At 33.6% G+C, this 25,948-nt stretch overlaps 6 protein-coding genes across 7 annotated transcripts; 4 read left to right on the top strand and 2 right to left on the bottom strand.

Annotated features, from left to right (window-relative positions):
- The first annotated feature begins 917 nt into the window (after positions 1 to 917).
- Positions 918 to 4,652, top strand: LOC18008528. 2 transcript variants are annotated; one of them, XR_002897644.1, is made up of 14 exons: positions 918 to 1,142; positions 1,273 to 1,422; positions 1,590 to 1,677; positions 1,779 to 1,878; positions 1,962 to 2,035; positions 2,145 to 2,216; positions 2,357 to 2,434; positions 2,697 to 2,821; positions 2,976 to 3,048; positions 3,233 to 3,294; positions 3,385 to 3,759; positions 3,857 to 3,956; positions 4,076 to 4,338; positions 4,466 to 4,652. XR_002897644.1 is itself a non-coding variant. In XM_024151337.1 (13 exons), the coding sequence occupies exons 1-13, from the start codon at positions 985 to 987 to the stop codon at positions 4,235 to 4,237; spliced, it is 1,617 nt and encodes a 538-aa protein (XP_024007105.1). In that variant the 5' UTR covers positions 918 to 984; the 3' UTR covers positions 4,238 to 4,433. The 2 variants fall into 2 exon arrangements, 1 of the variants encoding a protein (XP_024007105.1); XM_024151337.1 differs by lacking the exon at positions 4,466 to 4,652 and having other exon boundaries at positions 4,076 to 4,433.
- Positions 4,653 to 7,399: 2,747 nt separating this feature from the next.
- On the top strand, positions 7,400 to 9,930 carry LOC18008639 (transcription factor TGA7). The gene is made up of 9 exons (XM_006389979.2): positions 7,400 to 7,590; positions 7,776 to 7,823; positions 7,917 to 8,106; positions 8,182 to 8,268; positions 8,380 to 8,439; positions 8,521 to 8,598; positions 8,716 to 9,057; positions 9,166 to 9,399; positions 9,492 to 9,930. Exons 3-9 carry the CDS (start codon positions 7,921 to 7,923, stop codon positions 9,642 to 9,644), a joined length of 1,140 nt encoding a protein of 379 aa, XP_006390041.1. The 5' UTR covers positions 7,400 to 7,590; positions 7,776 to 7,823; positions 7,917 to 7,920; the 3' UTR covers positions 9,645 to 9,930.
- A 133-nt stretch (positions 9,931 to 10,063) lies between these two features.
- Positions 10,064 to 12,115, top strand: LOC18008655 (uncharacterized J domain-containing protein C4H3.01). The gene is made up of 5 exons (XM_006389978.2): positions 10,064 to 10,530; positions 10,850 to 10,924; positions 11,232 to 11,371; positions 11,454 to 11,591; positions 11,668 to 12,115. Exons 1-5 carry the CDS (start codon positions 10,284 to 10,286, stop codon positions 11,884 to 11,886), a joined length of 819 nt encoding a protein of 272 aa, XP_006390040.1. The 5' UTR covers positions 10,064 to 10,283; the 3' UTR covers positions 11,887 to 12,115.
- Positions 12,116 to 12,302: 187 nt separating this feature from the next.
- LOC18008779 (60S ribosomal protein L30-2) lies at positions 12,303 to 13,761 on the bottom strand. The gene is made up of 5 exons (XM_006389977.2): positions 13,636 to 13,761; positions 13,405 to 13,510; positions 13,221 to 13,322; positions 12,602 to 12,670; positions 12,303 to 12,499 (listed from the first exon to the last, which is right to left on the bottom strand). Exons 1-5 carry the CDS (start codon positions 13,654 to 13,656, stop codon positions 12,459 to 12,461), a joined length of 339 nt encoding a protein of 112 aa, XP_006390039.1. The 5' UTR covers positions 13,657 to 13,761; the 3' UTR covers positions 12,303 to 12,458.
- A 3,528-nt stretch (positions 13,762 to 17,289) lies between these two features.
- Positions 17,290 to 19,928, top strand: LOC18008382 (agamous-like MADS-box protein AGL66). The gene is made up of 10 exons (XM_024153556.1): positions 17,290 to 17,474; positions 18,510 to 18,563; positions 18,654 to 18,686; positions 18,759 to 18,777; positions 18,912 to 18,979; positions 19,126 to 19,153; positions 19,271 to 19,332; positions 19,406 to 19,505; positions 19,591 to 19,700; positions 19,785 to 19,928. The coding sequence occupies exons 1-10, from the start codon at positions 17,290 to 17,292 to the stop codon at positions 19,837 to 19,839; spliced, it is 714 nt and encodes a 237-aa protein (XP_024009324.1). The 3' UTR covers positions 19,840 to 19,928.
- A 3,471-nt stretch (positions 19,929 to 23,399) lies between these two features.
- On the bottom strand, positions 23,400 to 25,478 carry LOC18009032 (agamous-like MADS-box protein AGL66). The gene is made up of 10 exons (XM_006389975.1): positions 25,294 to 25,478; positions 25,154 to 25,207; positions 25,035 to 25,067; positions 24,910 to 24,928; positions 24,620 to 24,681; positions 24,483 to 24,510; positions 24,265 to 24,326; positions 24,056 to 24,155; positions 23,634 to 23,954; positions 23,400 to 23,519 (listed from the first exon to the last, which is right to left on the bottom strand). The coding sequence occupies exons 1-10, from the start codon at positions 25,476 to 25,478 to the stop codon at positions 23,400 to 23,402; spliced, it is 984 nt and encodes a 327-aa protein (XP_006390037.1).
- Positions 25,479 to 25,948: the final 470 nt, after the last annotated feature.

The raw sequence follows: 25,948 nt of genomic DNA, 5'->3' as shown, positions 1-25,948 counted from the left end.
GAGGGTGACTGGAAGAAGGGTCACATTGTCTAAAGATTTATTTTGCAGCCAATCAAAATGCATTTAAAATACATTTAACATTGGTGTAGGATCATAATGTTATGGCCTTCACCTTCAGAGTACAAACAGCTTAAAGCTAAAACAGTTAGTTTTACTGGCTTTACTATATTTTACAGCATCTGCTCTACCTTTTTTAGCTGTTCGTAAATTTTTTTTCCTCTTTTCTGATTGTTGCAGAGCTTTTGTTTTTTAAAATACTTAAATCACTCATAATATACAAAACATAATTGCAACTTTTAAACAAATGACCAAAAAATATTTTCAATATAACGAAAGTAAAAGAAAAAGCAAACGACAACAATATTACCTTAATATCTCTTGTAGCAAGTTGACATATTGAATTAATTCTTTGGGGGATAAAGTTAAATTATCAAACTTGATGATTTCTTGTATTATTTTATAACAAATTTACATACTTCACATTTTTCTTGAATATTTACATACTTCACAAGATTTTATAAGTGAGGATTACAAAGTACTCTCGAATTTCAAATGAATGCACAAATTTTAAGCGTGATAGGCCAAAAGTAAGAGTTATATATGCCTAAAAGGAAAAGAGTTATAGGTCAAAAGTAAGAAGTAAAAAAAGGGACTAAAAGTAAAATGTAAAACTTGATGACCAAATGTATAAACGGAAGAGAGTTATGGACTGTTGGTAGAAAAGAAAAGAGTTATAGAGCAGAAGTACAGTATGTATACAAGGAAAGAGATGGACCAAAAAGGCAAAAAGGCAAAAAAGGATCCAGTGTGAAAAGCAAAATGAAAAGGACCAAATATGTAAAAAACGTAGAAAATAAGAAAAGACGAGGAGGTGATGTGCACGTAATTGAATTCCTCCCCAAAAAAAAAAACAAAAAAAAAAAAAGTCTCGCGACTCTCTTCCTTTCTCCTTCCTTCCTCTCGTAAAGAAGCCCCACAGACGCAATGACGCTAACCTTCAAATTTATTCCTCTTTCCTCTCTTCTCAAATCTTCCCGCTTCATCCTCAAACGTACACCGGACGCTACGTTTCTCCGGCGACGGCGGATTCTTTTTCTAATCAAATCGACCGCCCAGTTCTCTCCGGTCGTTTTTATTCGCAGGTAATTCTCTCTGTCTAACTTTCTTATGCTCGATGCCCCTATTCAAGTCATTCTTTGTGTAGCTACAAACTCGAATTTCAGTTTTGGTTCATATTAGTGTCTGATTAGAGAACTATTGTCGAATTAACAGATTGATTGCGTCGGATTTGTCGAGGAAACCTAGGAATTTTTGTGGATTTTACGTTAGCGTAAACGAAGGATCGATGGATAAATCCAGTAAATGTGCTGTTTGCCACACTTTATTTCGTGCTTCAATCTGCGTAGCTTGTGTTAATCGCAGGTATGTTTTTTTTTTTTTTTTAATCAGTGTCTGACATTTTTACATGATCTCCGAGTAATATCTTCCATTTCGTGTGAACCTTTTTTTTTCAGTCTCCTGCTTGGTTGGATAGTTAAGTGTAACTTACAGTAAAAGTAGATTATGCTGTTGTTTGGCACTTTGTGCAGGTTAAATGAATACAAAATCATGTTGGACTCGTTGAAGAGCCGTCGGGAGATTTCATACTTGAGATTAAGTGGCTTGCTTGTCACAAAGGTTTGGTTATACGCTCATATAATAGTTTAAGTCTCTGATCTGAAGTTGCTTTTTTCTGCAAAAAATGATGTCTGATGCTCGTTTACTTCACTATTGACCAGGAGAAAGCGATTAGTCAACATTGTTGGGTGGAGCTTCAGAATGAGAAGCTTGCTAGGTTGCGGGAGAAGCTCCAGCTAGAAGTGGAGAAATTACATCAAAGTGTGAACATACTCATTCTGAAGAATTATTTCTTTGGTACCTCCTTCAAACTACCAAGTCTAAATATCTACTTTATGATGCAGGCAAAAGCACATTTAGGAGACTATCTCATAATCTGAAAGAGAGATATGGCATTATCGAATCAACTAACTTTGCGGTAATGTGATATTTTTTTCATTGTCTTCCTTTTCTCTTATAAGAAATTGTATGAAGCTGATTTTTCCACGGCTAATATAAACGGTCTCATCTCTCTCCCACCTCTGCAGTTGGAGAAGAGCCGTGTTGGACAATTGGAGAACCACTATTCAGATACTATTGGCAACCACTACTTGGTATATGTAAGATCTACATCTCATAATTCTTTAATTTCCATGCTTGAACCACTCCTTTTCTAGAACTCATATAGTCATTTCTGTTTCTCAATTCTTTTTATCCATTGTCATATGTATAAACACAAGCCAACATTTGTGGGTTACAGATCGAGCTTACGTCAGAACGCCTTTATAAACAGGCTCTGGTTATGAAACAGATTTGCAAATTATTCCCTCTATCCAGGGTAAGGAGATCAGATTTGAGGTTCTTATCTAGATAGTTTTTGTTTTTGTTTTTGTCAACCTTTGAAGACAAATTAAGCTCCCTAATTGGCAGGCATCTATAAAGTTATTAAAATACAGATTTCACACAACATATAGAATTCTTTACCTAAAAGATGATAAAATGCTACTTTTTCTTCTTGAGGCAGTTGTGGACTCTCTCCAGACTGCTGTGTTATCAAACACATTTTGTAAGATGGTCGTACTAAATCTAACTCTGTTCAGGTGAAATTAGAAGGCCGTAACAAAGATGGGTGTAGTGGACAGTATGATCAAATCTGCAATGCTCTCTTACCACAAGGTCTCAACCCACTCTCTGTTCCGCCAAAAGAGCTCGCAGCCTCTTTAGGGTAACACGTCCTTGTCTTTAAAATGTCATTTTGTGGCACAGTTATAGTTTAAGAAATATGGAGGTCAATCTCCTTAATGCATCGTATGCTCCTGCATTATATTTTATTTGGAAGTTTGATAAATTAACATTCCCCTGGTTGGTTGTTGGATCAGGTACATGGTGCAACTTCTGAATCTTGTTGTCCATAAGCTCGCAGTGCCTGCACTCCACAACTTGGGTTTTGGGGTAGATGCCAACACATCCTTAACTCTTTTTTATGCTAAACAGTTGCCTCAATGTTGGAATATTACACACACACACCCACAATCACTTGCATGCAATTGTTTTCATAAGAAACATATTCGGGAGATATCTCATCTGGAAATTGATTGATTGACAAGAATAAATAATTTGAATTATTTTGTCTCAGGGTTCTTGTTCAAGAATATGGCAACGAGATTCTTATTGGAACTCTCATCCGTCTTCTCCAAAGTAAACCATTCACATGAAAGTGATTGTTTGTTTCTACATTAGATTTAGAGATTCTAACAATCCTTTTTTTTTTTTTTTTATGTTTGGAAGCGATGAGTATCCCCTTTTTGTACCATCCCATGATTACTACTCCTTTGAAGGGAAGAGTTCATGGACGGGTAGAGATACAACCAATTTTGGTGTGACTTCACTGAAATCGGACGGAAGTGTAGAAGAAGATTATCATGACCTTGACGTCATCAACCTTTCATCTGCCTCTCCTCATTCTGTCGAAACATTCAGAAATCTGCAGAGAGGAATTGCACATCTCAAGCAAAGCGTGGCTCACTTAACTGTGTATGGCTACAGTTCCTTGTCTATGGAAGTTCCTTCTGGAGGCTCGACTTTTGAAACATTTGCGAAATTGCTGGCCACATTATCTTCACTCAAGGAAGTTCAATCTGCGCTTTCTATTGGTTTGTCAAGGTAAAAGCCTCGAATGTTTTCCTATGAGTCTATGACTACATATTTGAACTTGTATCCAAATGTATAGACTTCATACTTACATCTCTGACGTTTACAGTTCCAACAATCAAAGACACGAGCCGAACAAATCGGTGTGGAATTTGAACTCCTCAAGTTCGAGCACCTTGCTGAACAGCTCGCATACGCAGCCAACTTCGGTATGAGTTTTGGTTCCCGAGTTCACTAAAGTTTAGGATTTATCTAACTAACAACCTTAGCTTCAAAAGAATTAGTAACATATTGGAGCAAGTTCTGATCTTTGCTATCTGTCTTGTAGTGGAACAATAGCTATTATAATGTTCCAAATCGAGATCCCAGCTATATGGTGGAGTTTCCTGATGTGCAAAAGGATAAAAACTTTATTGGGGAATGGAATTTGGTTGAGCATCCTCGTTCTTCACATCAGCCTATGATTTTTAACCATCCCAAGAAGTATTGATCATCTCAAGCTAGACAATATCTGCTTTTTACATTCATAATGATAAAATTTGTGCCAACTCTTCAATCCTAGGCACACCCTGGAACGAACAATCATAAATGGTGATTTTTTGTTTTCTTTTAATCTTATTCTTGATTGCTGTAATTATGTAACATATACACGTATATATATATTTGGTAGTATACAGTAACAGCTAATTAGCAATGCTTCATTCTTTTTTTTTCTTAGAACTCGGTGGATCAAATATTGTGAAAGAGTCACTCTTCTGCGTTGCGGTGTTGTTGATACAACCAATGAAGGTCATGTTTGGGCTTGAGAATATCCTCTGGCTTGTTTGGCCTTTAAAATGAAATGAAAGGAAACCACCATAACAATTATATACTTCTCTTTTTCAGTCACTCAACAGAAAAAATCAGACCCTTTTTCATACCACACAATGGGAACAAAAGCAATTATATGCAGTTATGCACCTCCTTTGCTTTTAAAGTTTTCTTAGTTGTCGAGAAAATATATTTATAAACTATTTCTTATTCTTTTTTTTCTTTGTAAGTGCTTCTCTTACCGTATATGCGTTCTTTTGTTTATTAACATACATGATACTAATTTTTAACAAATTTGCTCTTTCTTACTATACTTGATTGTTCTTGTGTATAAGTTTTTTAAAAAAGAGAATAATGTTCTAACTTTAATATGAGAGTTTTCATTTCAAGCTTAATACCTTTTTAGGTCATAAAATGGACATGTATATGATAAAATTATCTATCAATTTCATGTAAAAAAGAATTTCATAAAATACTGGATATACGTAATGTTTAACGAAAACATTTGGTTAATTAAATATAAATATCTTATATTTATTTAACCAGCAGAAAAGAATCTAATCTCAGTTGTTTTGGTATGCGAAGAAGGAGAATCAGTCTTCAGTTGAAGTTCGAATCTTTGAACGACATGCGGTTTATATAAAAGGAATGAGTATATAACTATATACTATCTGTCTATATTTCGACCCCAAAAACTATATATTTACGAAGTATTCTTCGTGAAGGAATCTTACTAATATTCGAATCTTTTTTTTTTTAACCTTTGATGATCATTCGTCCACAAGAATCTCAGGGCATGATAGATTCGCAATGTTGATTTGCTCAGTAATATACAATATATCTTTGATTCTTTCTCCTACGCTTAAAACCTAAACCATGAAATGCGTAAACATAAAACTATAAGCCGTACGTATGGTCTTCGATTTTTTTTGGTAAAAGATAAATTAAAATAAAAAATAAAGGATAGAAATTATAAAAGATAGAAATTTCCAGTGTACTTGAGAAGAATGTAAGAAATCAGAGAGGGGAAAAAGTACAGATCGAAGATAACGGAAAAAGCAATAAAATGCGTAACTTTTGTGGTCATAAACGAAAAAGAGAGAAAGAAGATAATGAATTTAGTGGAAAATCGGTGTCTTCGTGATGAATCAAAGTAGAATTGTGTCTACGTAACTTTTGTGATCATACTATCTTTTTCTTCCTCAACTATAACACGTAACAATGATATCAATAATGCATGCATAAATGTGTGTATACTGTATACATATATAACCTATATAAATAATGGTTTTACTTTCTCGACAACTGTAAATGATATGCTGGTAATCTGAGGTACACTTGCTTACTAAAAAAAGTTCACATTATTATAAACTATAATTATATTCCGTTATCTAGTCTATAATTTATCCTATATCTGAAATTAGAATTTCTATGTTTCTTTTTTAGAAAATAGTTATATGTGTAGGTTCTTTATCCGACTATAGTCTCTCGGTAATACAAAAATGACTCTCGATGATAGAAAAGGGTTTGAAAAAACTTCGATACACTACTGAATGAATTAAGCCAAAATGTATATGGTCTTTCGCGAACCAATTGATTTTCTGACATGAATACACAATATTGTTTTTTCTATTACTTTTTAATTTGCGTATCAATCACCGCACCGATTCACATTTATCATATTATATGGATTGAAAAATATTTAAGGGTGGACTCTTTATTAAAGTAAAACCAGGACAGGAAATAAAGCTAAATAAAAAAATTAAACAGACATGCTTGTCTGTGTCGAACACAGATTTTATTACACAAGTGGTGCCAAACTAATGACGAACCATAATTTAAAAATAAATGAGATTTAAAAATGTTATCTTTTGTGTTTGGTAGGCCATTAAAGCTCCAATTATTTGTCACTAAGTCAGGGAAGAAGACTAAGCAAAAAGATGCCACTGCATAACCTTATGGACCACCCCAAAATACACCCAAAGTTCTAAAAGAAAAAGAAAAGAAAACATTAACAAAATAAAACTAGAAGAAAAAAAGAAAATCCTACATATTTGTTCCACCTAGATGAACCTAATTTTCTAGGGAAAAGGACATTGATTCTTTTGGTTAGCATGCATGTACAAAAAGATGTGAAAATAGGTTAACCAAAAAGATGTGAAAATAGTTTCGAAAATTATGGAAGAGAACTTGGCCGCTTTGGCAATATATAATTCGATATAACTATATGAATGTGTTTTTTTATTACTAAATTTAATATACTTAAGATTTTTTTACGGTTTAAGAAGTTGTATAATGTCAATTTTATTTTTGAAATTAATGTTTAGATTAAATGAATCATATGAGATGAATTTTGAGAAAAAGTATTTTAAAATTCAAAACTAATTATTATGTGATCGCTAAAAGCCTAAACATAAGACACTTTCTAATTATGGAATGCAGAAACGATGCAATAAACTCACCAAAGGACCGAATAATTGGACTGACCGAGCCAATAGCCACGTGTCGACACCGGAGGGTATTGAGCTTCTCCAAGAGTTTCCGGTTGATGACTTCATGTCGTGCGTACTTGAGAGATGCATGCGCACGATAAGGTCACCCTTCGGCTTTGTGAAAGAACCATCTTTTTTATTTTATTTTTGCCCCAGCGTTTTGTCCTTAAACTTTACACTGATTATTAATATTTTTCTTTATTAATAATAAATCGATTATTATTACTATTTCTGTAACATGGTTACTATTCATTATTCTAGTGCTGATGGACACAAATAAAGGAAAGAGAAAAGGAAAACAGAAAAAAAAAATCCTTTTTATCATCTCTTTCCATGATGGGAACGCTTGACCTTTAAGATTTTGTTTGGACTGTAAGTGTCCAAAGGAACTCGAAACACTTCTCCTTCCATTTGATTTTCTGTGGTCGGAATGAAAAATATCTCTGTTTGATCGAGAGATTCCCCAGAAATGCATTTCAAAAGTATTTTCTAACTCTTCATATCTCAACTTCGTCATGAATTCCTCTGCTTCTCGATTCAGGTATGTTTCAATTTTCCTCTTTTTTTCTGTTTCTTATTCTGGTTTTATAATTTTATAACCTTCTCTGTTTTTACCCTTGAAAAGTTGGAATCTTGGAGACTTTGGATTTTCTAGTGTTTCATTAAAGCTCCAATCTTTTTTATAAGTTTGATGAAGAATTTAATTCTGTTTATGGTTTGTATCAGTGAGCAAATGTAAATTTGGTTGCAAGCTATTGGGATCTACAGTTGAAGGTAAGACCAGTTTCTTTCCTTCTCCTTTGAATTCTTCTTGTGGATTAAGAGTTTATGAAGTTAATATAGAATTGTTTGATATGTTGAGAACAGAGAGATGATGAGTTCTCCAACTCAACTTGCATCCTTACGAGACATGGGAATCTACGAGCCATTTCAACAACTTGTCTCTTGGGGAAATGTTTTCAAATCAGACATCAGTGATCATAGTCCCAATACTGCTTCTTCCTCAATTATTCAAGTGGATGCTAGAATAGATGATCATGAGCACAACAACATCAAGGTCTTAGATCTTTCTCTCTAGACTTATTTTGAAAGGATGTTAGCTTGTTAAGCTAATGGTTTGAATTACGCGCAGGGAAACTACGTTACTTCGCATAACCAGATCGAAGCAGAACCTTCTAGTAATGATCATCAGGATGATGATGGCAGGATTCATGATAAGGTTTAGACCAAACAAAAGCTACTTAATGACGTTTCTTTTCTTGCTTAGAAAGTACATAAAGATATTAAAGGATGATAATGATTGATATTCTTTTCCCGTATATGCCAATAGATGAAACGGCGTTTAGCGCAGAACCGAGAAGCTGCTCGCAAGAGTCGTTTGAGAAAGAAGGTAAAGCCAATCCCTTTAACTAGTGAATCTCATATAACTAACTTAGATTACTAATAAGTGAAGTCTGTTCTGTTTCTTTAGGCTTATGTTCAACAGTTGGAAGAAAGTCGGTTAAAGTTATCGCAGTTAGAGCAAGAACTCGAAAAGGCTAAGCAGCAGGTGAGCTATGTGAAAAGAGAGTAAATGTTTTGTTTTTCTTGGTATTTTTTTTTTTTTTTTTTATCGAAATCAATGTGTTGATTGCATAAAATTGACTGATTGTCTTTTAAAAAAAAGGGATTATGCAGACGCAACTCGTCAGAGTCTAGCTATTTAGGAACCTCTGGGAGGAGCATGATTAACACAGGGATTGCTGCGTTTGAGATGGAATATTCACATTGGCTTGAAGAACAAAGCAGGAGAGTAAGCGAAATCAGAACAGCTCTTCAAGCTCATATAAGCGACATAGAGCTCAAGATGCTTGTAGAGAGTTGCTTGAATCATTACGCGAATCTCTTTCGAATGAAATCTGATGCAGCGAAAGCTGATGTTTTCTACTTGATATCTGGCATGTGGCGAACTTCAACTGAAAGATTCTTCCAATGGATCGGAGGATTCCGTCCATCTGAGCTTTTAAACGTATAAAAACTCTCAAAAAAAAAAATCCCAACTTTCTTCCAATAGAAAACACTATTTGTCAAAAATGTAAAATTTATTTCTCTCTTCTTTCTTCTTTTTGATTTGTAGGTTGTGATGCCGTATCTTCAGCCATTGACAGATCAGCAAATCTTGGAAGTGAGAAACCTACAACAATCATCTCAACAAGCAGAGGATGCTCTGTCTCAAGGGATTGATAAACTTCAACAGAGTTTAGCAGAAAGCATCGTGATTGATGCTGTCATTGAGTCCACGGATTACCCGCCTCCTCACATGGCTGCAGCGATAGAGAATCTCCAAGCATTAGAAGGATTTGTGAATCAAGTGAGTACAAAAATTTTGAGTCAAACAAAGGAAGGAAAGTTTGTGTCTTTCTTATATTTCAAGATTCAAGAATCTGTTATTTTGATGAACAGGCGGATCATCTGAGGCAGCAAACTTTGCAGCAAATGGCGAAGATCTTGACGACAAGACAAGCGGCTCGAGGTTTGCTTGCTTTGGGAGAGTATCTTCATAGGCTTCGTGCTCTTAGCTCTCTTTGGTCAGCTCGTCCACGAGAACCCACTTAAAGTGGGAAACAAGAAACAGAGTCCAAGTTTAAAGCAGACTCATCGCAAAAGCTTGGAATGGTGTTAAAGGATCTTTGCTAAGTAGAGTGATTCTCTTGATTAGAACTTTATGAAGTATCTCTCTCCATATATTTTTTAAACAAGAAGGTGTAAATTTTGGGTGGAAACTTTGTAATATATATTAGATACAAAATAAGTCTCTGCTCATTAGTCTAGTATAAATATGTTTGAAATCTGAGCAATGTGATCATATGTATGTGTAACGGATTCTATACAGTATTATAAAGTATTGTTCAGGGGTCTGTTAAAAAAAAAAAAAAAAAAGGTATTGTTCAGGGGTATGATTGTAATTTAGGTTTGTTGTGCTTCAATCGTCCACAAAATTTCCCGGGAATTTGTAATTTTCTGAGGAAAATGAGAAAAATCAATCGAAGAAAAGAAAAGAGCAAAGAAAGTCTCGTGTTGAGTTGGATTTTTCAAGGACTTCATTTCCGGAGTTTTGTGGGGAATCAACAAAATTTACCTTGGCGAAGCGATTTGTTCATGTTTATAACAAGCCAAGAAGGGGAATTCGATTTATATGAATTCTGATTTCTGGGTCTGCGAAATTCATCGGTTTCTGGGTCGTAAATTGAAGCTATGAGCGGCCTGAGAGCTATCTGTAGACCGCACATGGTATTCTCTTCGATCGTGTGTTGTAGTAGAAACCAAACTCGATCAATCGTTAGGGTTTCGATTCAAAACGTCGGCTATAGAACTCGCGTGTCGAATCCATTTCCGTTTAGGTCTAAAGATACGAATCCTTGGTTTCGTGTTAGTCAGAGGAAGACTCTTGTCAGGGCAGCATCGAATTGGAGCGAAGAGAAGTCTCCGTACGATACTCTCGGTAAACTTCTTCTTCCAATTTTGGGGCTTTTTTGTATCTACAGTTTCATTTCGTTGGTAGGTTTCAAGATTTAGCTTAAAATTGATAATTATTCGATACCAATATATTGCAATCTACAGTCTTTCCTTCGACGTGGTTGTTGATAAATTGGGATCCTGTTTCGTGAGAGCTTTGTGGCAATTAGTGGTTCTGGGAATAAGATTCTACTGCTTGGAGATTGTGACTTGTGTCAGAAGAATTGATCAAGTCTTTTGTTTTTAAGTATCCTGTCTTTATACTTTCTAAGATATGGTTCTATGCTGTTTGATTCTGTGTACAGAGCTGGATCGAGATGCAGAGGAAGAGCAGATTAAGCTGGCATATAGACGATTAGCCAAGTTCTATCATCCTGATGGTAATTTTCTGGAACTTTAGAGCCAAACCAAAGTTAATATGTGTGATTGTTTCCATTTCCGTTTTGAACTACATTTCAGACACTTGGGATCTTAAGTGTCTGTGAGGTTTATGAGAACGTAAGACCTGGAGTATTTGTAGGCAAAAGCGTCTGTTTACTTGTATGTGTAGCCACAACAGATATATATACATATATATTCATTTCTCTATTAAGTTAGATCCATTATATAAGGAGTCACTTTGTTCTCACGAAGTTGTAACTCTGTATTTGATTCTTGTTTATTGCATGAATTGTGTTTTGGCTGTAGTTTATGATGGAAAAGGGACTCTTGAAGAAGGAGAGACAGCAGAAGGTAGATTCATCAAGATTCAGGCTGCATATGAGCTGCTCATGGACACGGAGAAGAGAAGACAATATGATATGGATAACCGAGTGAACCCAATGAAGGTATTTATATAAAAATCTCAACTTGGAGTTTTCTTTTTCCCTCTGATTTTTTTGTAAAGGATGAGATGTTGGGTTTGTGTAGGCGTCACAAGCTTGGATGGAATGGTTGATGAAAAAGCGTAAAGCATTCGATCAGAGAGGCGACATGGCGATTGCAGCTTGGGCTGAGCAACAACAGCTTGAGATAAACCTGCGTGCTCGTCGTCTTTCTCGTTCTAAGGTACCAATAAATAGTCTTTTTGAGCTTGTTCTTCCAAAGTAGTAATTTTCTTTTGCTCTGTTATAAATCTGGGAAGGTGGATCCTGAAGAAGAGAGAAAGATACTGGAGAAGGAGAAGAAAGCATCGAGAGAGTTATATAACAGCACTTTAAAGCGACACACGCTGGTATTGAAGAAAAGAGATCTGATGCGAAAGAAAGCAGAGGAGGATAAGAAAAAGCTCATCACTCAGTTATTAGCAGCAGAAGGTCTCGAGCTCGATACCGAAGAAGAAGAGGAAGAAGCAGCCAAGTAAGATCCCCAAACTTTTTGGAAGCTTCATCTTCGATGTCTAGTTCAAGTAATTAAGCACTTTGGTACTTGCTCTCTCTCTGTTTAACTTGCTCTCTCTCTTGTGGTAGTAACATATCATATTTGATAAGTACCAGAACTTCATTTCACGATTAAGTTTCTTGATTAAGAAATGAAACATGAGTCAGTCAATATACAATTGCAATGACTAAAGCAAATCATGACACAGATCAGTCACTGACCAATGATTATGAATCCGATAACAACGAATATTCTTGGTTATGAAAAGATTTATATTTCATGATTTGGGCAAGTGGCATTCCATTTCAGCCAGTAAATGGCAAAGTTCGAAACTCTCTTTTGGTTTCATTCAGAAGCATTAGAAATTTAGAATGCTGAGAAAATGCGTGCACTTTCCAGTTGATTTGCTGCTTTCAAAAATTTCTTATCCAGTCCTTTTAATATAAGAAAACTTAACAAAAAAAAACGAAACACTATGTCTTTTGCTCATAAAATTGTAGACACTCCAATACAAAAAAGGATAAAAGTCGGGGGAAATTTAAATCGAAAATTGTATTACTGATCACCAGGAATTGACTTGATAATGTCAGAATCACCTGAAACCAGTCAAAAGACAAAATTGTTAGGAATGATCGGAAGAACCAACAATATATACTAAAGTTGGTGAGTACGTATTAGTAAGAGATTTGTTCTTTTACCAGGATCAACGATGCTCAGACATGAAACACGGAAGTACTTTCCACAAGCTGTTCCCAAATCAACGTTATCTAAAGAGATGAAAAACACAGTCAAGCAAAAATGATACAACAAATGAGCCCTGAAGCTGGTGCTTCTTGAAACTATGATGAACAGTATAGATATTCATCAACTTCCTTCCACAGTTTCAAAACATCAGCAGATAAAAGGATTATACACGCTCTCTCGGGTATATCAAAGAGGTAAGATCAAGTTGTGTATAAGAGTAAAAACCAGACTATCATCTGCAGTACAAACCGAAATCCTAGAGTATGGATTGTACCAATACATTGAAATCAAATCTTTAAACTATGCAAGGATGTGACTTTCGTAATTTGTAATAAACACAACACATTAAAAGAGACACCAATAGCAATTCAACCGGGTCGTGAACTTGCAAAAGATCAAAACTTTCAAGTCGACAAACATTCTAGTTTCCTCTACTTAGGATCATATTATCATCATCAGCTGAATGGTCCATTTATCTACTTTGGAATATACATTCTCACTTACGAAACTAAATGAAACCAAGATACCAACAACGGGTCAAGGATGATTGTTCAGAAGAAGAAAGGAACTTACTTCCATTGTAGTGGTGGACACCAACTTTGGCGAGCATAGCGTAGTACTCAATCTCCGATCTTCTCAACGGTGGGCAATTGGAGGAGATGAGAATTAGTTTTCCTGCCACCAATAAAGCAAAACCAGAATAAGCTTTAAAGCTAAAAGCACTTTGATATGCACACCAACTGTTCGACGAAATTACCTTTCGAGCCGCGAAGGGACTTGAGGACAGACTTGTAGCCAAGAGTGTATTTACCACTCTTCATCACAAGAGCCAACCTGCTGTTGATACCCTCGTGAGACTTCTTCTGCGATTATGCATAAACCCAGAAGCATATCTTAGAAATCGTTGGGTGGAATACATTGAGATCGAAATACGATACTTATGATGACGGAAAAGAATAAAACTTTTATGAGAGATAACGCAACGCACCGTTTTCTTGGCCGTCACCATTTTCGCCGGCGATGAGGCAGAGATCAAAATATCTTGGATCTGTGCGGCGGAGAGAACTCGAGAGGAAGAGGAGCACGAATGACCAAAAGGAAAAATCGCCGCGTAGTGACCATTTTATATTCTTCTGTCATTTTTCTAGGGTTTTGCTATTTCGATTTTCTGAATTTCCAATTATACCCTTGATTTTTCGAACGAATTGAATTATTTACTCGTTCCCTTATTTTCAAGAGTTTTTTGGTCAGATGGCATGAAAAATAGTTTTTTTGTTTTTATTAGATGAAGATCCGCATGTACACGCGGATTTGTATATTATTTAAATTTTTTAAGTTATGTTTAATATAATAATATAAATTTCATATATATTTAGTGTTTAGGAGTTAATTTTTGATTGGTAGGAAATATATTTTAACAAATATAACCTAATTCGAGATAGAGGATTAGTTATTCGATAAGTGATTTGTTATAACTTTTTATTCTCTTTTCTGAGTGTTTTTGTTTATTCAATATTTTTGTAAACTTTCCATAATAGTTTTTTTATTCTCTTTTACTTGATTTTTTTTTAATGTAAAACACTTTTCGTTTACTCTAATTATAATTATAAAAACTTAAATTCTTTAATTATTTGTTTCTTTAAAAAATCAAAACCTATACAAAAAAACTTCTTGTACATCCTAGAGGAGAGAGCAATATCCTTCGCTTTCTTATTCTTTTTGTTAGCCATCTCCTTGGTGTATTATCTGTAAGTTTTGACTTTCTCTTTGCCTTTTACTTCTTCTATTTTTCTCTTTACACAAATTTTTAAAAATGCAGCAAAAAAGAATTATAAGAATGGAGATAACGAAGTACCTTATTAATAGCTAGTATATGCTACAGTTTTCTCTTTTAATTTTTCTAGAAGCAATTTTTCCATAGACCACACAATCTTCACCACATATGTATAAACACAAGCAACTCTTTGTATCCTTCTGATTTTGTGCATTGAACTATACAGAAACTACAGTTGGTGTGGTGATATCATCGCAAATTCTACTCTGTTATTCCCGGAAAAAAAGATGGAACAACCTTCAATTTAGTACGCATTGCCGTCTACTTTGGGGCAGTCTTTACAAACGATAAAAGAGTGGAACCTTACCAACTTGAGTATCAAGTAACAGATAACATTAGCATTGTCTCCTCTAAACAACAAATGGAACTCTCCATCCTTGATTTTTTTGCCTAAAGAGCCACCAATACTCTTGTGGGAATCAGAAACATGTCAACTTTAAGCATCTCCACCTGGTTTTGAATCACAATTTCACACTTTTAATAAGCGCAGCATCAGTCTTATTGATGCAGTTGAGTTCAGATTCAAAAACCATCAGCCCAAGTTTTCTCAAAATGACGTCTTATGATTCTATAGTTCCATTACAATATGCTATCTGGTAAGAAGATTTGCATGATTTTAAAATATTTTCTAGGCTTTGGTCGCACATTTCTATTTTCTTGACATCTTTTCACTTGTTGGGATGATTTCTGTAGAAGTAGAAAATTTAGGTACTGAAAATTAGCATATAATAAGCTCAAATCAATGACTTTAGACGAAGAAACATTTGAATTAAAAATATATTAAAATTTCAAATCCTACAATTATAAAATTCTTCTGAAAAGACTATACAATACATGAAAATATAGTAAGATAACTGTAAATTTTAATTGTATTAAAATTTGTTTCCAAAATGGTTACTTACATAGTTACATCTGTGATTGTAGTTGTAACATTTTCAACTTTAAAAATACAAAAGGTTTATCAATCATTTCAACTGGTTATGTTTAAACATAATCATATAATTAGCCAAAAAAATTTTAATAAAGCTTTAAATAGTTTATTTTTTAATCTCTATTTTAGTTCGTAAATAATTTTTTAGTTAGTAAATAACTCATATCTCTATTTCGTTAAGAGATTACAATTATAAAGATAGTAAATAATTCACAACAAATTAATCATCTCAGTTTTACCAAGTTATTTTATTAGATGAAGTTTACTATCTTTATAAAAAACTATTACCGTGATAACCAAATTTAAAAACTATCACCGTGATAACCATCTTATTTCGTCTTTCTAACTTCTAGGAATGAGATTAATGAGATAATAATGAGTGTTAATGACAAAAAATGGATATTTTTTTCTTTTTTGATTTCTGGGATTAAAAATAAAATTAATATTGGTGTTAAAATTTTTTTCATAATAAATTGAAAGCTGATTTGTCATAAGGAGAAGAGCTGGTGTGTCAAAATTTTTAAACTAAACTTGTGAGACACAACTCACTCTTTATATAATAAATTTTTAAATAACAAACAGAAACAAATAGGGTAATTGAATTTGAAACATAGTTCGTTCATGTTTCAAGTTTCAACAATTTTTTGTTTGCTGGTGCAGTAAAAAACGAACTCCAGCTGGTCGGATACAGAGTATGAATCAAATTCTAGTAAAACCGGACCGAACTGATTAATCTGTCTGACTGAGCAACTGCGACAACAAGAATTATCGTTTTGGTTTTTGCCACTTTTCCACTAAAATCAGAATTTATTGAGGCTTTCTTCGTAAGAGCCCATCTTTTTCATTCCACTTCCAACCAAAGCCAACATCACAACGTTTTCACCCTATAGCTAACTACTACTACTTTTTATTTTGTTATTTTTTTCTGTTAACAGCACATTCAAGCTACTACTTATACTCAAGATAACTCACGTGAATCAACCCGAGGTTTAAAGGTAAATTACAAAATAATGAAATACAGGTGGAACACGATTGTTGTGTTTAATTTGATTACGGTATTAGATACTCTCCAAACCGGCATATATATAATCCGATCGGTCCAAATGTATAAATTACACCGAGTAAACTTCGTGTTGAGGATCTCATACTGTCATACATATATAGATTATAGAGTAAACTTCGTGTTGAGGATCTCGCGTAAAATACAACAACCGATACAAGTCTGAGATAGTGACATTAGGTGGTCGTCATGTACAATTCTAACATAGTAACATCCGAGAATTTTTTCCATACGAACCCTAAATACTTTGCCCCTTCTGAAGTTCCTTCATCAAAAGGCAGAAATATATATATATATATATATATATATATATATATATATATATATAACAAGCTTCCTTCTGAGTTTATTGACCTCCTATAATAAATAGATTCATCTTTTTTTATATAGATCAGTGATGATCATATTTATAATTAGTGGCAGGCTAGAGAAAATATTATATCTTGGACTTGGATGCATAGAGTACAGATTTATTAATACATATATAAGCGTGTATTTGCGTGTGCGCTCATAAAGTAAGACTAATATGAAATCTTAAAGTATTAAATAAAATGCGGTATAAATGTAAGGCGATGTACCTAGCTAGCCGTATGGCACCGATTCGTCCAAATTAAGAACAAAAATCTATCCACTTCATTTGTAACTCGCTCTCTTCTCTCTCTCTCCCTCCATCTCTTATATAAACACAGAAAACATAAAAACGTTTTTAATTTCGTCGGCTCATACACACGCACAGCCGTTCAACTCAAATAAAATCACTCGTACCAACTTCTTATAGATCGTGTCTGATTATTTGCAGTGTCCATTAACTGGAGATATGGGTCGGGCTAAGTTGGAGCTAAAGCGGATAGAGAAGAGCACGAACCGACAAATTACGTTCTCAAAACGTAAAAAGGGTCTAATAAAAAAAGCTTACGAATTGTCAACACTTTGCGATATTGATATTGCTCTCCTCATGTTCTCCCCCTCCGATCGCCTCTGTCTCTTTTCCGGTCAAACAAGGTATTTCCATTTTCTTCTAGAACATTCCACGCACTTCTAGAATCATCTCTCTCTACGGGTTTTTCAACTTAATAAAAAATGTAATCACGTTTACGTATACAGTATACTGCCCGTTTGCCCCTATCATTTTAAGCCATATATTATTTTTCTCCCTTTTTCTGTTTTGGGCAGTGGAAGCCTATATCTTTATTTTTTTTGGTAATAGTAATATTGACTTTTTTTCTCATTTATTCTACATCGCTTTTGAACTTTCGAATCTATTTGAATTTTGAAGTGCAACCGAACGACGACACGTTCTTGCATGTATTACTCAAGCTTTAGATCGAGCCTCATCTAAAAATAGATAAAAATTACTTTGATCCAATGCAATAAGTTTCTGATGAAACTGATAATAGAAAGGTAAAAAAGTATAATATTATGTCATTTATAACGAACGAAATAACTACTTTTGTTTAGTTTAAGTTTAGTTTTTTCTAACGAAGTTTGACTAACTTCTTATTGTTTACTTTTGTTTAGTCGTTTAAGTTGGGTTTTTTAAACCAAAAAAAAAAAAGTTTGGTTTTTGATAAAAATTGCTATTGTTATAAAAAAAAAAGTTTGTTGTGTATTTTAAAGGTTGATATCCGTTGTCGTCTTAATTTAAAATTAGAACACACAAAATGAGTTATTTTATATAGTTTAAGATAAACTCTCATCATGTCAAAATTTATACCGATATGGCCATATACTTAATAGCCTAGTAGTAATATGAAAGCATTGAGGCCGAATACACGGCACTCTATGTCAGCAACACGTCATGTTTCGATCGTGTATACTGCATACACTGCATGCAACGACCACTATGGGTCCCATTCAATCATACTTATCTTCATTTTCTTTTCTCAAACAATCTCGTTTTTATCGTGATAAGCACAAAACCTATGCTACTTAATAGCGCATAGCTTCTTTTATCCTTCATTCGCTCTCTACAACTTAAGTATGTTCATGCATGGTCAAATTTGTATCTCCATTATCTTAATTTTGAGCTAATCTCAGGATTGAGGACGTTTTCGCGAGGTACATCAATCTTCCTGATCAAGAAAGAGAGAAGTATGTAGCTTCCTTTGCATTAATCTACTTGGTTTATTAAGTTATATATGTATTCACATGGTTTTTTTTTGTAATATTTCTAAATTTCAGCGCTATAGTTCTGCCCGATCAAAGTAAACGCCTGTGAGTATCTTGCTTCAACTTAACAGTATGTTATCTATATTTTGATACTAACCTTTCTTATCTGTTTTGCAGAGGCATCCAAAACAAAGAGGTGAGACCAAACAAAGTTTATCGGGTCCATCAGCTCTTTACAATTATATGATGATCTATCTAGTTACAAAGTTTAGTATTGAATCTAAGTACTTTAAAAAAAAAAAAATAATCATGATTACCTACTTCTGACAGGATTTGTTAAGGACTCTTGAACAACTAAAAACTGAGGACGACATGGCCCTCCAAATCAACGAACCTCGGTTTCTTTCTATTTGTCCTTATAAATAAACCTCTTCATAGTTCATATATGAACTATAATGATATGTATACAGTAATGACTTAATGTTGACACTTTCCTAAAATCAAAATCTGCAAACTGATATTGTATTTCATGACTCTGGAAAAGCCCTAAAGCTATTCACTCCGATGTCGAGGTAATTTTCCCAATTTTCTCGGTTTGCTAAAATCTTTTTTTAAAAAAATTCATCAGAAATTATGTCTAATTATATTTGCAATTTTTTTTTTGCTAAGTTATATTTGCAAATTTACAGGAACTTGAGCAAGAAGTTTGTAGATTACAACAGCAGCTTCGGATTTCAGAGGAGGAACTAAGGTATTTTACTTTAATTTCCTATGTATAAAAGGAAAACAGGTTGCTTAAACACTGATATTCTTGTGATACAAAGGAAATTCGAACCAGATCCAGTGAGGTTTACATCTGTAGAGGAGGTCGAAGCATGTGAAACTCATCTACTCAATACTCTGACACGTGTCGTACAGAGAAGGGTAACGAACACACACTACACCTCTACTACTTTAACTACATAATATAAGAAGAGGATATTAATAATTGAGTAATTGATATTCGCAGAAACATTTGTTGAACAAGTCCTGCGACGTCGTCGAGAGCTGGAGGCCTGATGCTGAACCCAAATTAGCCCATATCATAACTAATTCAGCCCATCAAACCAATTGGCTAAGGTCGTTAACGTTGTAACTCAACCCAATTTGTTTATATAGATATTATCTTAAGTTGTAACTGAGATTTTTTTGTTTGTTTGGTAGTTATGATCTGCTGTTCCAAGGGAGTGATTCAAGTCCAAACCAACATTCAAAATGATGTTTGTTGAGTGAATCGCAACGTGTAAAATTCTACTCTTGCGATGCATGTTGTTGACAACAATAAAACGGCCAGGGTCTAAACTTAAACTACCGCGCTTTGGCTCTTTTTCCTTAACGAAAAATAATTCTCAACTATTGTTTAATAATAAAGTTAAAAAAAAACTATTGATTAACGAAATTTTGAGAAATATTCTTTGTTAGAACCATAATAGAACCAGTAAATTTTTTAAAAAAAAAACATTAGACAATAGACACTGTGATCAAACAAAGCATAAGGAGAGATTTTGATTGTTTTCCGAATTTGAATAACATGTGTGTTTAGCTAGAGTCATAGGAATACTTCACATAATCACATTGTCCTGTTTGTAACAGAAACAATGGACGAATCAAAAACGACTAGTGTGGAAAAAAAAGAAAAGAATACGGGCTGCTAGATCTACAAATAGACATGTTAAATTCTCGCCGATTTTTATACTGATATATTTGTAGAAATATTAGAAATATTATCGACTATTTTTCCACCAATTTATAACGGATTTGAAAATTGGCATATGAATCAATGATCAGAAAGCGATATATGAGAAAAAAACTTTAAGAAGGAAAACAAATCTTCGATTGTATAAGACAAGTTTACAATGTCATAATGTATCAACCTGTTTAACAAAACGAACACTTGACGTTACCACCACAAGAGATAATTAAGGACGTCCTTAGAGAAAAAAGAAAGGAGAGACCATGACCATGCACGATTTAACAAAGAAACCTTTCACTTATTCAAGCTTTCAGGATAGATCAACGACCTATATAGATTAAAACGAGCAAATACTGAATTAGTAAAATGTGATATTAATTCTTGTCAAAATTCATAAAAAGTCAATATAAACCAATTTAAGTTCATAAATTAATCAATAAATCAACTCAGACTCATAATTAACCAGTTAATTACCGTTTCTCATTTGAAAAAACTTTCTCAAGTACGGATCAATACAAAGACCGAGGCTTTCGTAAATTGGATCGTACATCTCATTTGGTAGCCTGAAAAAACATATGTATTTGTTATGTTCCTACGAAATTTTTTGTATCTAGATAACATATGATTACTTAAATATTTCAGACTGAAAAACTCGCACAAATACAAAATTACCAATATCTATATATGTGGATAGTCAATGGAAAAAGAAAATCAAACCTCTCTCCAGCAAGAGTGACTGCAGTTGAACCAACATTTCCGTTTGCTGATATATTCCTCTGTGTTATTTAATGAACTTTTGTTATCTTTCTCTTCCATGAATTTTCTATTTTAAAGAATAAATTTTAGTTGTGTTTCAAGAACCTGTACTCTGCGTTGAGTAGAAGATGATGATTCTTCAAATTCAAACCGATTTTGGTAACTTCGTCGCCCAGATCCCAAAACTCCACTCTGTAACGTTCATGTTATCAATATGTATATATATGTGTATATATATATATATATAGATTATCATTGTATATTCTGTTTTCCTCCTCCAGTTCACTAATTGTATATTTTTAGCGAATATATTGTTATTGAATTGCTGATGCAAATTAGAGTGATATATATACATTGTTGTTGTTTATTTGCATTTGAATATGTTAAGGATAATTTGATGACTGCCTAGTTGATCTGACCTCGAATTTTCTATTTGGAGGTCAATAGTTATTAAAGTTTAGTTTCAAATCAATTTTAAAAATATCATTCATTGTATGAAATAAATTGTACCTGTGGAGGTATGATTGAGTTTGTGTATGGACGTCTACGGGTCTGAGTGTTAAGGTTGGAGAACCAAAAACTCAATGAAGACTGATAAACCGATCTTTGGATACTGCCATAATGCCTATAGAGAAGTCCAAAAAATATAGATTTGGAGTTTAATTAAAACGCAGAAGACGAAAAATAAACATGAAAAGTAGTTTTTCTCATGTGATAATCGAATAGATCCCGATTTGGTTATAAAACTCGAGGACATTTGAGGTATGGGTATGGATGAAATATTACGTTTTGGAACAGTACTTAAGGTAATGTCCTGCACAAACCCAATATAATATTTTCTAAAACGTATATATAGATTAAGAGAAGCATACAGTGTTTGGATTATTTTGACTAACAGTAAATCATCAATTATAATTTATTATTATTTTGTACTAGAAATAGAATTGGAAACAAAAAAAATTACAGGTAACATCTTGAAATTATGTTTTTTTTTTTGTTTGGGAGGGTAAAACATCGTTAATTTCAATTATAACTATTATAGATAAAAAAAATTTGATTTGCTTCATTATATATGGAAAGGAGAGATGATCTTACCTAGCTGAATTGTTAACAATCCTTAAATTGCGAGGTTCTCTTGGCCGATTGGCTAAGACCGATGGAGGCAGACCATACGAGGTAACATAAGAAGTAGATGGGACATATCTATAAGTCTGATACGTCAGATGGGTTTGTGATCTACATTTGATGAAAATAAGATTCTTATGGAAAATCTAGATCAATGTTATATCTATGCATAGTTCTACGTTTGACTAGTAGTACCGATCTGAGATGCGATTGTTGGGTGTTATAGGACTAATCTGCTCTGAATTCGCCACCATATTTTGATCCAAATTCTAAGAATTATGGTATTGGTTGTTTAACATGGGTTCTCAAATTTATTCAGATAAAAGATGATAAGTAAATTTAGCAAATAAATTAAAATTAAATATAAATTTTTTTATAATGTACCTAATCGAAAGATGACCGTAACGGTGGCCTCGTTGCTGCTGTCGCATATCCAACACTTTGACCATTAACAAATCACAATAAATATTAGATAATTTAATCAGAAAAACAGAAAAAAAAAATTATCAGGATTACATGATTCAGACGATTCGAAAAGAGACAAAGAACTCAACATCAACGCTTCATCATCGAGAATATCACCATGAAAGGACATGTTTATTGATTATCTTGATTAGGAGAACGATATCTTTTATATATGATATGAGAGAACGTAAGAAAAACCTAATCCAAATTTGTGATCGTAAAAAATTTAGAGATATTTGTATTTTATCTAACAAAAATATGGAAATATCCTATAAGCTACAGTATACTACAATTATACCTCTAATATAATTGGCTATCTGCTTCTTCTTTTCTGATAAAAGTTATCTTTTTTTTTTCTTAAATAAAAAGATAAATAGACCAAACATAGATTTTAAATTATTGATTATATTACAAACATAAAATGTCGACTGGCTCTTAAAATTAGATATATACTCATTGGCATCATATATTTTTTGACACTCATATTCATTATTTTCTTATTATAAACTTACATTTTGAGAAGAAAAGCTACATTTTTTTTTTGGGTAAGTATCAACAAAAAAGTTGACAAAAAGTTACTTTATATAAAATAACGAAAAAAGCTCGTTACAATATCTTTGGAAGAGTTTGTACTTTCCATATATACGCTTTTTGAGCTCCACTTGTGTGTGTTCTAAGATAATACTCAGAGTAGATGATAAAATTTAGTGAATGCATGTAAGTATGGTACTGGAGGTTGGTTATTGGCTACTGAGCTGAGGCATTCTGATATCATAGTCGGAGACTTCATGGTCTGCTTGTGCCTCCCTCGTCATTACCGGTATTTCACTTTCCTCCATATTGGGACCTACCACTCCATGCTGGCATTTATTCATTCCCCGAAAAAATTACAATAACAAATTTAAAAATTGGACAATTTATTATTTATGTATTTTGTTTTTTTTAATAAGAAAAAAAAGGAGAAAGTTGAGAACCTGATGCTGCATAGGAGGAAACATGGGTGTGGGATTGAGACCCGTAGGAGACGTATAAGCTTGGGCCCATTCTTGGTACATGTCACCATTAGGATTTGTCATGTGGCATTCACCCATGGTGTTGTTTTGGTTCGAGCTTGAGCTACTTCCTTGCAACAACGTTTCATACATTGCTGAATGGGCTGATGAGTCGAACATATGGGCTTGATTAGGCCCGTTTTCAGCCAGCCAGCCTCCAACGTTCACATAAGGCCCACCCAGATTTTGCTGTTGTATAGCAGATGCTTCGAATGAAGATATTTGGTCACTCAAAATGTGTTCCTGCGTCTCAAAAGGAAAAAAAAATCGATTTATTTTAAATGTTATTTAGCTGCTAATATCATTATGATGATTAAAATTAAGAAGTTGTTTAAGTTATTGACCCGTCGTTGAGTGACACGTGTTAAGGTGTCCATGAGCTGCTTCTCACAAGTTTCGTACTCTTCCATTGTTGTAAACCTGATTGGATCTGGTTCGTATTTCCTAATCGTATATTTGCATATAGCAATTAGTCAGTAACTTCGACATGCATTTACATGTATCGTATCATATCAAAATTTTGTTTCCCGTTACAAAAGTAAGAAACAAAGACCTTAATTCTTCCTCTGCCATATGAAGCTGTTGTTGTAACTTATAAACTTCTTGCTCAAGTTCCTTAGATTTTTAGATTGAAAATGACAAGAAGAAAAAATGATGTTATGAGGGGAAGGAAATATACGTAATAATTTTAAAAAATAATAAGTTAGCAAAAAAAAAATACAAGTAATAAATTTTTAGTTTAAGAAAAGACATAATAATTAGAAGAATCACCTCGACGTCTGAGTTGATAGCTGCAGGGCTTTTAAAAACCATCCAATAAGAAAAATAAAGAAAATCAAACTCTCATATTTTTGAAAAAGTAATGTGACAAATGATTATAAAGAAAGAAAAGAGAAAGAAATTGAGACTTGGTGAGTTGAAGAGCAATATCATTCTCAGTCTTGAGTTGCTGCAAAGTCCGCAGTAGATACTGTCACGTGACAAAAAAAACTGTTAGATTTAATAATATAAAACTATTAACATTGCATTCATTATATAAGTATTATCCTTTTCCTACATTAGACCGGATCGGAGCTACGTACATTTCATGTCATAAAAGAAATAAAAGTTAATTATATCATATAAAGTCAGATTTTCCACTCTCGTTAATTGAAAAAGTATACACACACATTATGCTTAATTAGTCTAAATAACTTACCTCTTTGCTCTGGAAATCTCTGGAATAAAGTGGTCAAAACATGGAAACCAAAATTAGATCATGTATAATCATTAATATATGATTATATGTTAAGAGGAATAATAGGAAGAACCGAAGTTACGTACGGGCGTCGGCTCTGATCGGGATTTGATAGAGCACTGAAATAAAACCAAAGAAACAAAATAAATAAGACAATAAAAAAGAGAAATGTTAAAAAAGAATCAAAGGAGATTCCTCAGCTTACTTCTCTCGTTCTTGGTCAGGAAGATTGATATATCTTGTGAAAACGTCTTCGATCCTGACCAAAGTTTCACGCAAATCATATATTTTAATATTTATTTATTACTTAACCGAAAAAAGGGTGTAAAAACAATGATAAGAAACCTTGTTTTGCCGGAAAAGAGGCTAAGACGATCGGAAGGAGAGAACATGAGGAGAGCAATATCGATGTCACAAAGAATGGACAATTCATAAGCTTTCTTTATCAAACCATTTCGTCGTTTAGAGAACGTAACTTGTCGATTCGTGTTGTTCTCTATTCGCTTTATCTCCAATTTCACTCGACCCATGTCTCTCTAGCTAATCCGATCAATGCAACCAACAAATTCAAAGATTCTTCTCTTCTTTTTTTTTTTTTGGTTGGGAATGCAAAAATCTGATCATTGGAGACTAATGCGCGTATATGTATGAAAAATGTATGGACGAGAGAAAAGAGAAAGCATGAAAGAAGGAGAGGTTAGGTATAAGAAAGAGATTCGGTTGGAAATGTATGGGAGAGATTGATGGGTTTTTCTTCTTTGAGCGAATTAAGAATGATTTGTATTTTTTGCCACGGAAAATTCACATAGGAGTATATGAAATCAAATTAGGCAGTAATTGGTCGCAACTCCGGTATACAAAACAACACGAAATAAAAGCTATACAAAACAAAGTAAACCGTTTTTTTATCAGGCTTCATATATTGTTCGCTCGCCTGCTGATCATCGCGTTACTCATAGGTTAATCATGCATGGGCATATTATTCATATGTGATCTCCGT

Source organism: Eutrema salsugineum, unplaced genomic scaffold, assembly GCF_000478725.1.
Source record: "Eutrema salsugineum unplaced genomic scaffold, Eutsalg1_0 scaffold_9, whole genome shotgun sequence".
Lineage (NCBI taxonomy): Eukaryota > Viridiplantae > Streptophyta > Magnoliopsida > Brassicales > Brassicaceae > Eutrema > Eutrema salsugineum.
Note: the sequence above shows the minus strand (reverse complement) of the source record. Positions and strands in the feature narration are given on the sequence as shown.